The 12,849-nt window shown below is 31.4% G+C and overlaps 2 protein-coding genes across 2 annotated transcripts; one reads left to right on the plus strand and one right to left on the minus strand.

Moving 5' to 3' along the window:
* Positions 1-4,137: 4,137 nt before the first annotated feature.
* Positions 4,138-4,905, plus strand: LOC140958767 (cinnamate beta-D-glucosyltransferase-like). Its single transcript, XM_073416331.1, has 2 exons — positions 4,138-4,277; positions 4,386-4,905. The coding sequence occupies exons 1-2, from the start codon at positions 4,138-4,140 to the stop codon at positions 4,903-4,905; spliced, it is 660 nt and encodes a 219-aa protein (XP_073272432.1).
* Positions 4,906-7,059: 2,154 nt separating this feature from the next.
* LOC140958212 (WD repeat-containing protein 55) lies at positions 7,060-11,886 on the minus strand. The gene is made up of 15 exons (XM_073415586.1): positions 11,679-11,886; positions 11,566-11,598; positions 11,399-11,463; positions 11,209-11,296; positions 11,032-11,104; positions 10,331-10,437; positions 9,674-9,716; positions 9,505-9,561; positions 8,823-8,899; positions 8,612-8,660; positions 8,448-8,494; positions 8,284-8,357; positions 8,065-8,120; positions 7,834-7,954; positions 7,060-7,446 (listed from the first exon to the last, which is right to left on the minus strand). Exons 1-15 carry the CDS (start codon positions 11,771-11,773, stop codon positions 7,376-7,378), a joined length of 1,056 nt encoding a protein of 351 aa, XP_073271687.1. The 5' UTR covers positions 11,774-11,886; the 3' UTR covers positions 7,060-7,375.
* Positions 11,887-12,849: the final 963 nt, after the last annotated feature.

The following is a 12,849-nucleotide window of genomic DNA, read 5'->3' on the forward strand; positions in this document are numbered from 1 at the left end:
ATTTGATTCACAAAATAACGAAAATTGAGCCAAATAATTTAAAATTAATAAATAAAAAACATATGAGACCGTCACACATATCAATCTTGTGAGACGAATTTCCGACTCGAAAAATATCGTTTTTCACTATAAGTATAAACCGAATCGACTTGTCCATGTGATATATATTATTGAAATCGTTTCATAGGAAATCTGCTCTATAATATAATATATTTAATAATATATGTTATAAATAAATAATATATTTTTATTTTTAAAATATGATTTTTATAGCTAAAAGAATATATAAATAAAATAAAATTTATTTATCTAATCTATAATAGTTTGATGAGAAAACTATGTGTATTGTAGATAATATTAAATTAAAGACCATAAATTTCAAGGTAAGCATTTTATTTTAAATATTTGTTTCCCGAACGCATCCGAAATTATAGTTGCGGGCCACTTGACTCGTTGAAAGGGTCACAAATAAATATTTTTTTTTAATAAATATAAAGAAATTTACACTTTTAAAGGTTTATAATTATAATAAATCAGATGTTTTCTGTATAACAAAATATTATAATGTTTATAATGACTTATACATGAACGATGAATTTTAAAAGATTTATATTATTTAAAATGATTTATGCATAGTTGATTAGTTTTGAAAGATTTATATTATTTATAGTGTATAAATTATGAATTTTGAAAATTTTATATTATTTATATATCATTGATTAATTTTGAAATATTTATATTAGGAGATATGTCAATTTTAATCATATGTGTATTGTGTATGTTTCTTTGAATAAAAAATATCATGCAACTATTTAGTTTTGATCAATTCTAATCTTTCTTGTCAAAATTATATAACTAAATTATAGCTAATACAAATGTTAAGATCTATTAAATGTTGTTAAAGTGAGTATTTAACAAAAATGTAACCACATACTTAAAAAAAAACAATAATATTGATCATTTAATTATATGATTTTAAGTTGGAAATACTAAAATTGATCAAAATAACTGAATTATACTACTAATATACAAAATTTAAAATATCCCACACATATGTATACACGATTAAAATTGATATTTTGTCTTTATATTATTATTATTATGGTTTATGTATGATCGTCGGTTATGAATTTTGAAATATCCATATTATTTATAATGATTTTAAAAAAATTGCCAATTTTTTCATTTTATTTTTTGATGGGTTGAGGTTTTGATTACCTTCCATGATATCAGGTGAAGAGTAGGGATGACAACTTTTTTCACGGGTTTGGGTCCTGTGGGAAAAACCTGAAACGAAGATGAGGATCCCCGATTTGTTCGGGTTCGGGAACTAAAAAATCCCCGAAGTAGTTCGGAGCGGGTTATGATTACTATCTCCATCCCCGAACTCGTCTCAAAAGTAATATCAATAATAAAATAATAGTATTATAAATATTAATAATATATTATTATTATTATTAATATACTATTGATATTAATATGAATATTATCACTAATAATAATAGATAATAATAAATTTTGGTTTAAGAAAATTCTCGAATCCGCCCTCATTTTGTCTCATTAATATTTTTCAAACGGGGATAGGAAGTTGATCCTCGCGTTTTCCCCGAACCCGAAAAAGCGGGGATTTAGGCGAGAAATGGGGGTGGGGATAGAATTCGGAGACACTCGTCATCGGTATCTAATCCCTCACCCAGCGCAGATCTGTTCAAGTATTTCGGACCCTTTGACAACTCTAATTAATATAAATCTATTTTTGTTATATATTTTTTATTATATAATTACTCAAATTTTTGTAATAATTTTTATTTAATTTAAAAACCGAATAACAAGATAAATAATTATTACAAGCTATAATTCAAAATAAAAAATTAAATATATTATAAATTATCGATATTTTACCATATGCTTAAATTTAATTAGTTTTTAGAATCGAGTACTTGTTGTATAAACTATTATGCATGACATAAATATTTTAAACTCATAAATCATTATAACATAATATAACGAATTTTTTTTTAAAAAAAAATAAAATTGGCATGTCAACCGACGCCTTGACCAACTTGTTTTTAAGTAAAGAATCAATTTCTATACTTATTTAAAAATTATAAAAATGGACACAAAAAACAAAAAATATATATGATCAAAGATCTTTTCTGTTTGGGAAAAAATTTGTGTGAGACGGTCTCACGAGTCGTATTTTGTGAGACGAATCTCTTATTTGGGTCATCTATAAAAAAGTATTACTTTTTAGCAATAAGAATATTATTTTTTATTGTAAATATCAGTAAGGTTAACCCGTTTCACAGATAAAAAATTCGTGAGACCGTATCACAAGAGACTTACTCTTCTCTTTATTTAACCTCTTTATTTAACCAGTGAAAGAAGATGGGGTCTCATACCCCACTTTATTATAAACTTTTAAAAGTTTAAATTTTGTTATATTCCTTTAATTTTTTATTTATAATATTTATTTAAAACCTCCAATTGTTTGCGTTATCCAAGAAACAATTGAATGAATTAAATATCCATCCACAGTTAGTAACAAAATTAAAATTTTAGCAAATTTTTTTTAAAAATATTTGAGATATATTGGATATAAATTTATTATTTCATATATAATTTTGCATAATTAATATTGGCAAAAACTTGTGTGAGACGGTCTCACGGGTCGTATTTGTGAGACGGATCTCTTATTTGGGTCATCCATGAAAAAGTATTACTTTTTATGCTAAGAGTATTACTTTTTATTATGAATATGGGTAAGGTTGACCCGTCTCACAGATTAAGATCCGTGAGACGGTCTCACATGAGACCCACTCATTAATATTTACTCTTGAATCCATTACAAAAATTTTCATTTTCCAAAAAAATATATATTATGAATATTATTTTTCTTATTTTTTCCCCATCTTTCGCTTCAAACTGTATGCTCTTTTACATTAATTAAGACAGTTTAATTTATTGAGATTATAATAATATGAATTGACAAACTATAGGAAAGAAAATGTAATTAATATATAAAATTGACTTTGAAAAGGGGAGTGTATTTGGGAAATCAATATTAAATAAGCCATCAAATTAAAGAGATTTATAAAAAAAAAAAAATACAAAAGTTCTTACTAACCCGTCTCACGGATCAATTTTTTATCCGAATATCATATCTGATCAGACCCGTAAAATATTATTTTTAATTCCAAAATTATTGCTCTTAATTTTGGGTATGGATCGAGTCGATCTGTCTACAAATATAAACACATCAACTCAAAAAAATAAAAAAATCATAAGAGATACAAAAACCGTGATGTATCATGTTTTTTTTTCGCTTTTTTTGTTTGTTAGAATCAAATGATTATCACTAAGCCAAAAAGTATAATTGTTAGCCAATACTCAACTTTATTTCTTTATACTTGTGATACGCAGAGTGCACTTACTTGAGTGCTAATGAGTCAGATTATTAGGACCATGAATCCAAGAGGTGCATATCTATCTGTTGGTACTGTCTCATATTCATTAGAGATCGGTCTTACATTTTCTTCACGGTCATCCATGTTTATAGCAGTATTATTCGTTAAGATCTGACTTCATTCTTTTACGATCCACCTAGCAATCCAGATCAAGTGGTAAAACGTTAACAACTTGACGCATGAGAACTTATCAGAAGATCACTTTCACTCCTAAACACTTAATCCAACACATTAAGCGAACCAATTAATGATTTTTTTGATAGAACGATTCAGGACAAATCCAAAACATGAGAAGCAGTGAAACTGTGATAATGATTTAATTAATAATCATACTTTTTTTTTCGATGGTAATAATCATACTATTTAAGTCAGGTTCAGATCACCTTGAATATGTTTGTTATTTTTATTTTTTGTCTAAATAAATGCATTTTATTAAATGGCCAATAATAAAGCAAGTCAATTCTTCAAAATAATAATAATAAAATCAAGTTAATTATTATATTTTGGAGTGATCAATTATCGTACTAATTAATATATTTAATTTGAAAAAAAGAGAAATATCAATACAATGAGTATTATTGTAATATAATTAGAATGTGAATACATGAATAAATAATTAAGATTTTTTTTATTATTTTAACTAAATTTATAAATATAGTCCGACCGATATATGCCTGAATCAGCTGATACCTACGTTATTATCACCTTCATCAAAAGAAAATATAAACAAAGAAGAGTAAGAAGATCAAGAAAATGGGCTATGCAGTCGTCCCCTCCAATGGATCTCTGCAAAATATCCATATTTTCATGGTAAGTTTTCCAGGTCAGGGCCATGTAAACCCGCTTTTAAGGTTGGCAAAAAGACTCGCATACTCGGGTCTGCTCGTCACCCTTTCTGCACCTGAGTACGACTTCCAGGGTTTCATTTCTGTGGGTTCTGAAGCCTCCAGGGCCGGAAACCGGCCGGCTACCACATGTTCTGCCAGAAGGGTTCATGGAGAAAGTGGGTGATAAAGGAAAAATAGTGCAATGGAGCCCACAAGAGGAGGTGCTGGCGCACCGTTCCACAGCCTGCTTCGTTACTCACTGCGGCTGGAACTCCACGATGGAGACGTTGGCCAGTGGCGTCCCAGTAGTGGCGTTCCCTCAGTGGGGTGATCAGGTGACGGATGCCAAGTTTTTGGTCGACGTTTTCAAGGTTGGGATCAGGTTGTGTCGGGGGGCAGCTGAGGGGAGCATTGTTCCCCGGAAGGAGGTGGAAAGGTGCTTGAGAGAGGCGACAGGCGGAGGCCCCAAGGCGGCGGAGATGAAGGAGAACGCCCTCAAGTGGAAGAAAGCGGCAGCGGAGGCGGTGGCGTATTCTTATCGTAATATGAAAGATTTTGTGGACGAGATCGTGAGGATGAGAGCATCGCGGGACCAATTGACAAATTCTTAGCTTATTGTCTTTATTGTGTTATTATCTTGGTATCGCTATCGTTACCATATTAATTAATAAATCATATTACATTATTATATATATTTTTAAAAGAAAACTCCGAGGTTGACGCGCACCTTTCGGTCTCTTATAAACGATCTAAACTAAGCCAAATAATATTAAATTTGAAGTTTATTCGTTTAAGATTGATAGAGGCTCAAGATCGGCTCGAGCTCGATTCGAGCTTTTATCATCATGTTCGAGCTTGATTGAGCTTAAAATTACTAAGATTACGAGGAGCTCGAGCTCAGCTCGTTAAAAGCTTGTTTATCATGTTAATCAAGTCGAGTTCGAGTTTAAAAATTAATAGCTCGTTTATCTGTTCAACAAGCCTGACTTGAGCTCGAAGCTTGAGCTCGGCTCGTTTACGATTTTCGAGCTCGTAAACCATACTATTGAACTAGCTTGTTAAAAATTAAATATATCCATGAACTAATTTTAAATTTGACATAAAAGTTTAAATTTATTCATAAATAATCAAAACGACAAACATAACAACTTAAAATATATAAACAAGTTGAGCTATCGAGCCATCTAAACAAGCCGATCTAGAGCTTACGAGCCTACTAACGAACATGTTTGCGAGCTCAGATAGAGCTTGGTTTGATTAAATTGTCGAGCTTGAATCGAGTTCGAGCTTAGCTTAAAATGATCAACAAACGAACTCAAACAAACTTTTCGAATCGAGCTTCGAATAACTCACAAACGCTTTGATTTGTTCACGTTTTCATTTTGGAAAAAGGGGACAAATTCAAACCATGGATAGCCGGATAGGTAAGTTTTTGTTTGGGCATAAATTAATAATAAGTCAATAACATTTATTATAACTATTATTAATAACATTTATTATAACATTAGTAGTTTGGCTCTTCTTATTTGTCGTTCCTTTTCCCAAAACCGTCCATAGCCAAATTAATTTCTAAGGTTACTCATTTTGGTCACTTTTTTTGTTATCTTTCTGTTATAAGAACGAGATCTAACTCAACCCTCTTAAATCGTCTTATACAATATTTCTTTTTCATTCTCACAACAAAAAACAAGATAGGTTTACTTTGCATTATAATATAATTTAGAGTAGGTCTATTGTGAAACGGTCTCACGAATCTTTATCTGTGAAACGGATCAACCTATCGATATTAAACATAAAAATAATACTCTTAGCATAAAAAGTAATAATTTTTCATTGGTGACCCAAATAAGATATCCGTATCACAAAATACGACCCATAAGACCGTCTCATACAAATTTTTGCCTATAATTTAACATCAAAAAGCGATACACAAGAACTCGATAAATTTAAAAATTAAATTACGATTGCATAAATCCGATCACTATGCAATGGAAAAAGAATTCACAAATAAGAATAAATTAGCGCATACTTAGCTCATTAAAAAATAAATTACCTTTATAGAAATTGTTACGAGTTGGCGACGAAACAACTCAATTGGAATTTGGAATAGCTAAAAGGTAGATTATAACCTTCGATTTCAGTTTGCTTTCAACCTCACAATTCAATTAAGTTAAAATCCATATAATAATTTCACGAAAGAAAACATAATCTCGATCACGACTCTCATTTAACAGAAGCTTGCAAATGAAGAAAATGGAGACAAAATCATCTGACTTACCAACGACCCAATTCCATGATCTTCGTGTTTTTTATTTGGTGCGATTTTACCTAGGATTCTTCAATTTGAGGGAAACAGATTGTGTATGGACGATTTTAGAGGATGTGGGCAGCATATTTAACAGGGAGAGATTGAAATGAGTAACATTACAAAACTTTAAGGTTTAATTTGGCGGTCCAAAATGAAGAAAGACGATTTCGAGAAAAACAACAAACAAGAGGAACCAAAATGCGTATAACCCGTTTAAAGTTTTTACTGATATGAACTAATTATAAATGTAATAAGAAACGAACTGAAAATGTGGATATGAATTTTTCAGAATAATAAGTAAAAAAGAAATAGAACACGATCAACAATAACTTATTGTACTAAATCATTAAATTTCGATTATTATTATTATTATTATTATTTTAATTTCGAGCTCCATGTACTGATCAAATAACATGATAATAATACAAATTAAGAAAAAATTGCGCAGATTTGTGGCTAACATGAAATATGTTCTATATTTCAATAATTCCACCATCCATCCATCCAAAGACCAAATATGATGGGACGGAACTTAGAAGAAAATATTTAAGAATCTAGAATACATGCAGGTGTTTCAGCGGATTGGTGATGACAAAAAGAATTATATTGAAGCACTGAATATTTGACTGCTCGATGCACATGAAACAAAGTTAACGAAAATAAAAGTAGAAACTTCAATATAAGGAATCAGAGGATAACATAAAGTTCATATGAAGGAAAGGAAGAATAAGAAGTGATATCGAAACATCACTTCCTGGTATCGTACCAAATGACTATAGATCTGCGAAGAAATTGCTTGATGTCCTTAGATTCTGCGTTTTGCTGCTATTTTTCCTCTTCGTTCCTGCAAACGTGCATGAAACAGACTCTAAGAACCGAGTAAATGAATAGTAAAATGATGTATTCAAGATTCAAGAATGCATAAAGCCAATATCCAACAAAAATTGTCTAAGCTTCCATTTGCATTTGAATACAAATCTAAGTTGACCCGAAAACATTTGTAACAGTTCACCTTAAGTTGTCAGGGATAAAGTGAACTTGCCTGTTTAATACCAAATTTTTCATTATAATCTTCGACCAGCGAGTGTAAAAACTTGGTTATAGTAGGCAATCAATCATTTAAGATCATTCAACTATGTATCACAAGTGTATTCCGATAATCATCTTTAACGAATAAGCTCCACACAGCCATTGTATTTTTTAAAAAAAATTATGAAAGACACCGGATTACCTTTAGAAGATTTCGGAATGCTATCCTCGATATCCATGCCATCACTATCGCTATCTGTACTAGCAGAATGATTCTGGGTGGTATTTCCAGACCCTTGCATCAAATCATCCAGATCCCACAGCTATTATTAACGGGAAAAAGTACATTAAGGACGTACATATCTAGACCAAGGTTACTTTAGAAACAATGTAGAAAGCATCAGCTAGAGAAAAAAATTGAGAAATATAGAACCTTTAACGTCTGATCATGCGATATGCTACCAAGATATTTTCTATCATGGGAAAACGCTGCAATGTCAATTAAACGACACATGAGTGATACTACAAGAAGCTAAATGTTATCAATTTGTTTTTATTGTAAATGTACTATCATCGTGCGATGATGATAATAATCCAATAAAATTAAAGTTTTCAAGTCTTCTCCAATTAAAAGGGTATATGAAAGTCATACCAAGCCGTTCCACGGGATACTCGGAATGTTCGGCGATTGGCTGAATCACTCTGTTGGGTAATATACCGATCAAACTATACAAAATTATGAATAAAATTGAATACAATGTCCAACCAATGATTAATTGAGAAAATTATCCCAAATATGGAGGAAAATTATCTCACCTAATAATTCCATTCTCGGAACCAGTTATTACTCTATCTTCATCAAGCTTAACCCAAAAATCATAAAGAAATGGAATTAAGTAGATTCCAGTCGGATAACCAACTTAAACTGCTTGTTCGAAATGGTACATCTAGTCCACTAGTATCATGAAAAATGAACTAACCTTCAGCAGGGCATCTACAGAGTTAGGAGAAAGATCTGTAAAACGGTCACTGGAAAATTAGAAGACATACCATCAGCATCAAACTCCACCACAAGCATTCAACGCTAACTAAAGGGTAAATTAAATTCATCTTGATTCCATATAAAGACAAACTTAATGACTTCTTTAGCTTCAGTACAAAAAAAATTCATTCCAGAATAAGATGAAACACCTGCAGTCCTTGAAAAATCCCCACGAGTACAACAGTAGAGTTCCAGTTTGTGTCCCACATACAACCTTTCGACCATTCTAGATATAAAAGGTAACAGAAGCGTATCTCAGAATAGCAAGCAACATATTTTCAAGTCTCTGACTGAAGACAGCAATTAATATCTATCCATAATATACCACTTTTCAATCTAAAAAATGGCCAAGAGCATGGAGTAGACACAAAATCTAGATTGTCAGTTACATACCAAGAATAAAGCATGATAGACAACGGATTAATATTATAGAAGATAACCAAATTGTGTAAAACACAATAATCTTTATAAAAATAAAATAAAGGAAGTGCGGACGTATTTGAACAGGATTTCCCTCCTGTTGGAGTGGGAAGTGTTCAAATACCAATAAAATACCGGTAGGACAAATGTACCAATTTTTTAGATTCATCATGCTACAAAGGTAAAAAACAACTGGAAGCAAAAAAAATCAGAAAGGAAACAACAGAGAATTATGTCACCTAATGAACCAGAAAATAGTAGATTACACTGACACCTTTATAAAAAAACACCTGAACCCAACCTTCGTACTAACATAAGAAATCAAAGCAAGTATTATTATTGCATATGAGAAGATCTCTTTATATGCAATCTGGACAATTTATTTGAGCACTTTCGGTAGTTGAATCCAACCTTCACAATCACAACAGAAAGCAGTTCATCCTCAGAGAACTCTGATCTTGTTTGAACCTGCGGTATAGTAAATCCAAAAAAGAAATTATTTATCACATGGAATAAGTTGGCAAACGTTCTAGGCCAATATGCATTACAAGATCAAACACAAAACAACAGATAAGTTTACCTTGTTGCTTCTTAAATTGCAAACTGATAGTGTGCCATCTCCACTGAGGCAAAGAAAGCATGACTAATGAGCATGTTTTATTGAAATCACTGTCGTTAGTGAAAAGAATATATTGCCTAAGACGAGTTGAATATGCCTCAAAAAATGTGTTGAATTAATATTTCCCCTTTAACAAGTGATTGAACTTTTGCAACATTACTAGAGTTAAAGATCTGAATTAAAAGAAAAATCACCGCATCATGGTATCATGGTAAAATTATAGCCAAATCATAAAATGTGAGTGATACAGTCTCAAAGACAACTTTTCAAAACAGCTGCAACATGTGAGCTGCTAACAGAAAGATTGGCTACTCTAATCTGCACAAAGCACAAAAGAAATCTACCCACAAGATTATCTGTTATTAAAATAAGAATATGAGTTATAGATCACTGAAAATTGAGGACCACAAAAAACCACATGCATCCATCCAATTTGTAGCCATATGACCATATCCATTTATCGGTCCATTAGTCACCTCCAAAACAGATATCATGCAAGGCAAGAGATTGAGGCAACCAACCAGGAAAAACCATGACATGTCACACAAATAAAATGTCACACAAATAAAATGAACACGCATAATGACAAAAGAAGAAGAGTGAGGGACAGAAGACAACCTCGTTCCTAGTAATTTCATTGAATCAGATGTATACGTCATATCAGAAATGTATTCTTCATGAACATGGAAAGAGTTGCAGCAAGAACGTTGCCTGGTGTCCCATACCTGTTTACAGATGAAAGTGAGGATCTTAACAACAAAATAAAGGACCAAGAACTTCTAATTCCTGTCGAAGACTTGATAATGCCTCACTTTAACTTCAAAGTTCAGTTTCTCATATCCATAACTCATTGATAAAAACACAAAAGAATTTATAATGAACAATCATTAAACGATAAATGATGACATGTATATGCCCCAGTTGCTAGAACAATACAGAAAGTTATGGTGAACGGGAAACAAATGAAGGAAACAGATGGAAATGAATTTCCATAGCTAATATATCATCCAGTTCATGCTAGCCAGAATGTGACTTCAGAAATAAGACCATAAAAACATAGGGTTTTCATAAGAACCTTAATTAACCGAATGCATAACTATGCTGGTCTTTTTAAAGATCTACCATAATGCATTAGCACTGATAGATAATTCACTGAGACAGATAATTTTTTAAACTTGGCTGTCAGAATTACTTTTGCTATAAAAGGCCAAAAAAGCCCAAAAATAACATCTGGGCGATAACAGTAAATAGTAAAAAGCTTTTCTCTGCAGAGTACTTTCATAGAACATCAAGTTGAAGTTTCAACAACATGAACTCACCTTCACACAACCTTCATCATCTCCAGATGCAACGGTGGACTCAGTCAAGTTAACTATTCGATTTACAGCAGCCCTGCAAGAGTATTAAACACATCACCGCCTTAAACATAAAAAGTGGGTAATGACCCTTAAACAATAGTTCAGTTTTTGGCAATGGATTTTCATGATACAACCCACCCATGAGAATTTTCTAGGCGAGTAATGGGTGAACCCGTTTCAGTATCACTGGCAAGAATGGAACAATCTGGAGAACCTGTGACGATAGCTGGAAAAAACAAAACAAAAACATCACGGTGTTGCTCCAAATTCGTCCCTTGATAAATAAATACACCAAATTTCTGGAATAAAATTGCTAAAAATAAACTACCACGCCCTTCATTAACAAAACGAACAGCTCTACATGATTCAGTATGAGCATTGATTTCCAACAGCCTAATAAGCAATAACACCAGCCTCAAAATTACAACTTGGTGAAAAAATTATCAGGATAAAAAGATGTTTACACAAAGCAGATTGCAGAACGTTAATTTTTACCTTACTGGAGGAGATTCGGCTGCGTAACGATACCTGAAATGAAAATTTAAGCAAATTCATTGGCAGCAGCACAACATAATTAAAAATCACCGGAGGAATGGAATTGAACTCACAAAAGGAGGTGGCCGGTGATGAGACCGGCGGCTAATACGTCATTCGACGTATGAAAATCCACGTCAAACGGAAGTTTTTCCAGATCAATCTCCATTTAATTGTTGAAGACGATAACAATTTTTGCGTATGATTGCACAAATCGTTTGCGGAGTCTGAAACCCTAAAGAGGTTTAACTGGTTTTTTATTTGTTTGTTCCTTTCTAAAGGTTTAGCTGTTTTCCTTTAAATTGTCTAAAAAAAATGAAGAAATAAAGGAAAATTTTAAAAATTGCATTTTGAATTTTTTTTAAAGAGTATGTCTATTATGATAGGCAATGGATCTGATCCATATTTGTGATTTTAAAAAAATACTTTTAATATTAAAAATAATATTTATTTATAAGTAGATCGGATCAGACATTCCTCTCACAAAATTGATTATGACATCATCTCACATGAATTTTTATGTTTTTTAAAATATAATAATTATGTAAGATTTATTTTATAATTCATATTAATCTTAATTTATATGAGAAATATTATATAAACAAAGAGTACACATTGGTATATGATTAGGTCTCTTGTAAGATGGTCTCGCGAATCTTTATATGTGAGACGGATCAATCCTACCGATATTCACAGTAAAAAGTAATATTTTTTCCTGGATGATCCAAATAAGAGATCCGTCTCACAAAATACGACTCGTGAGACCGTCTCACACAAGTTTTTACCTTAGTATATTACCTTAGAAATTGAGAATAATTAAATTAATCGATTCAATTTGATCATTAGTGTAGAAGAACTTTAAATAATAGTTAAATAATTTTCAGTAAGTTAGAATGATTGATTTTTTTTATATTTCGTTTTTTTTCCAAATGACATTTTAGCCACTTATTTTATGAAATTTATATAATCAAGAAAAATATGTTAAAAGTGTTTTATAGTTGTCCCAAAAACATAATTACTTTTTAATGTAACACTCGCATCAAAAAGTTTTTCGTGCATTCCGAATTATATATATATTCCATGAATATATTTTTAGAAATAGGAGATAATACATCTGATACAGAAAAAGTAAGTTTGTCACAGGAACTTAGTTACTTCAGGATCAATGATAATATAAATGACCAACAAACTTTTTCTGTATCAGATGGATTAGCTTCCATGGATTTGATCCAAGTTGAGTATTTA

Source organism: Primulina huaijiensis, chromosome 15, assembly GCF_012295235.1.
Source record: "Primulina huaijiensis isolate GDHJ02 chromosome 15, ASM1229523v2, whole genome shotgun sequence".
Lineage (NCBI taxonomy): Eukaryota > Viridiplantae > Streptophyta > Magnoliopsida > Lamiales > Gesneriaceae > Primulina > Primulina huaijiensis.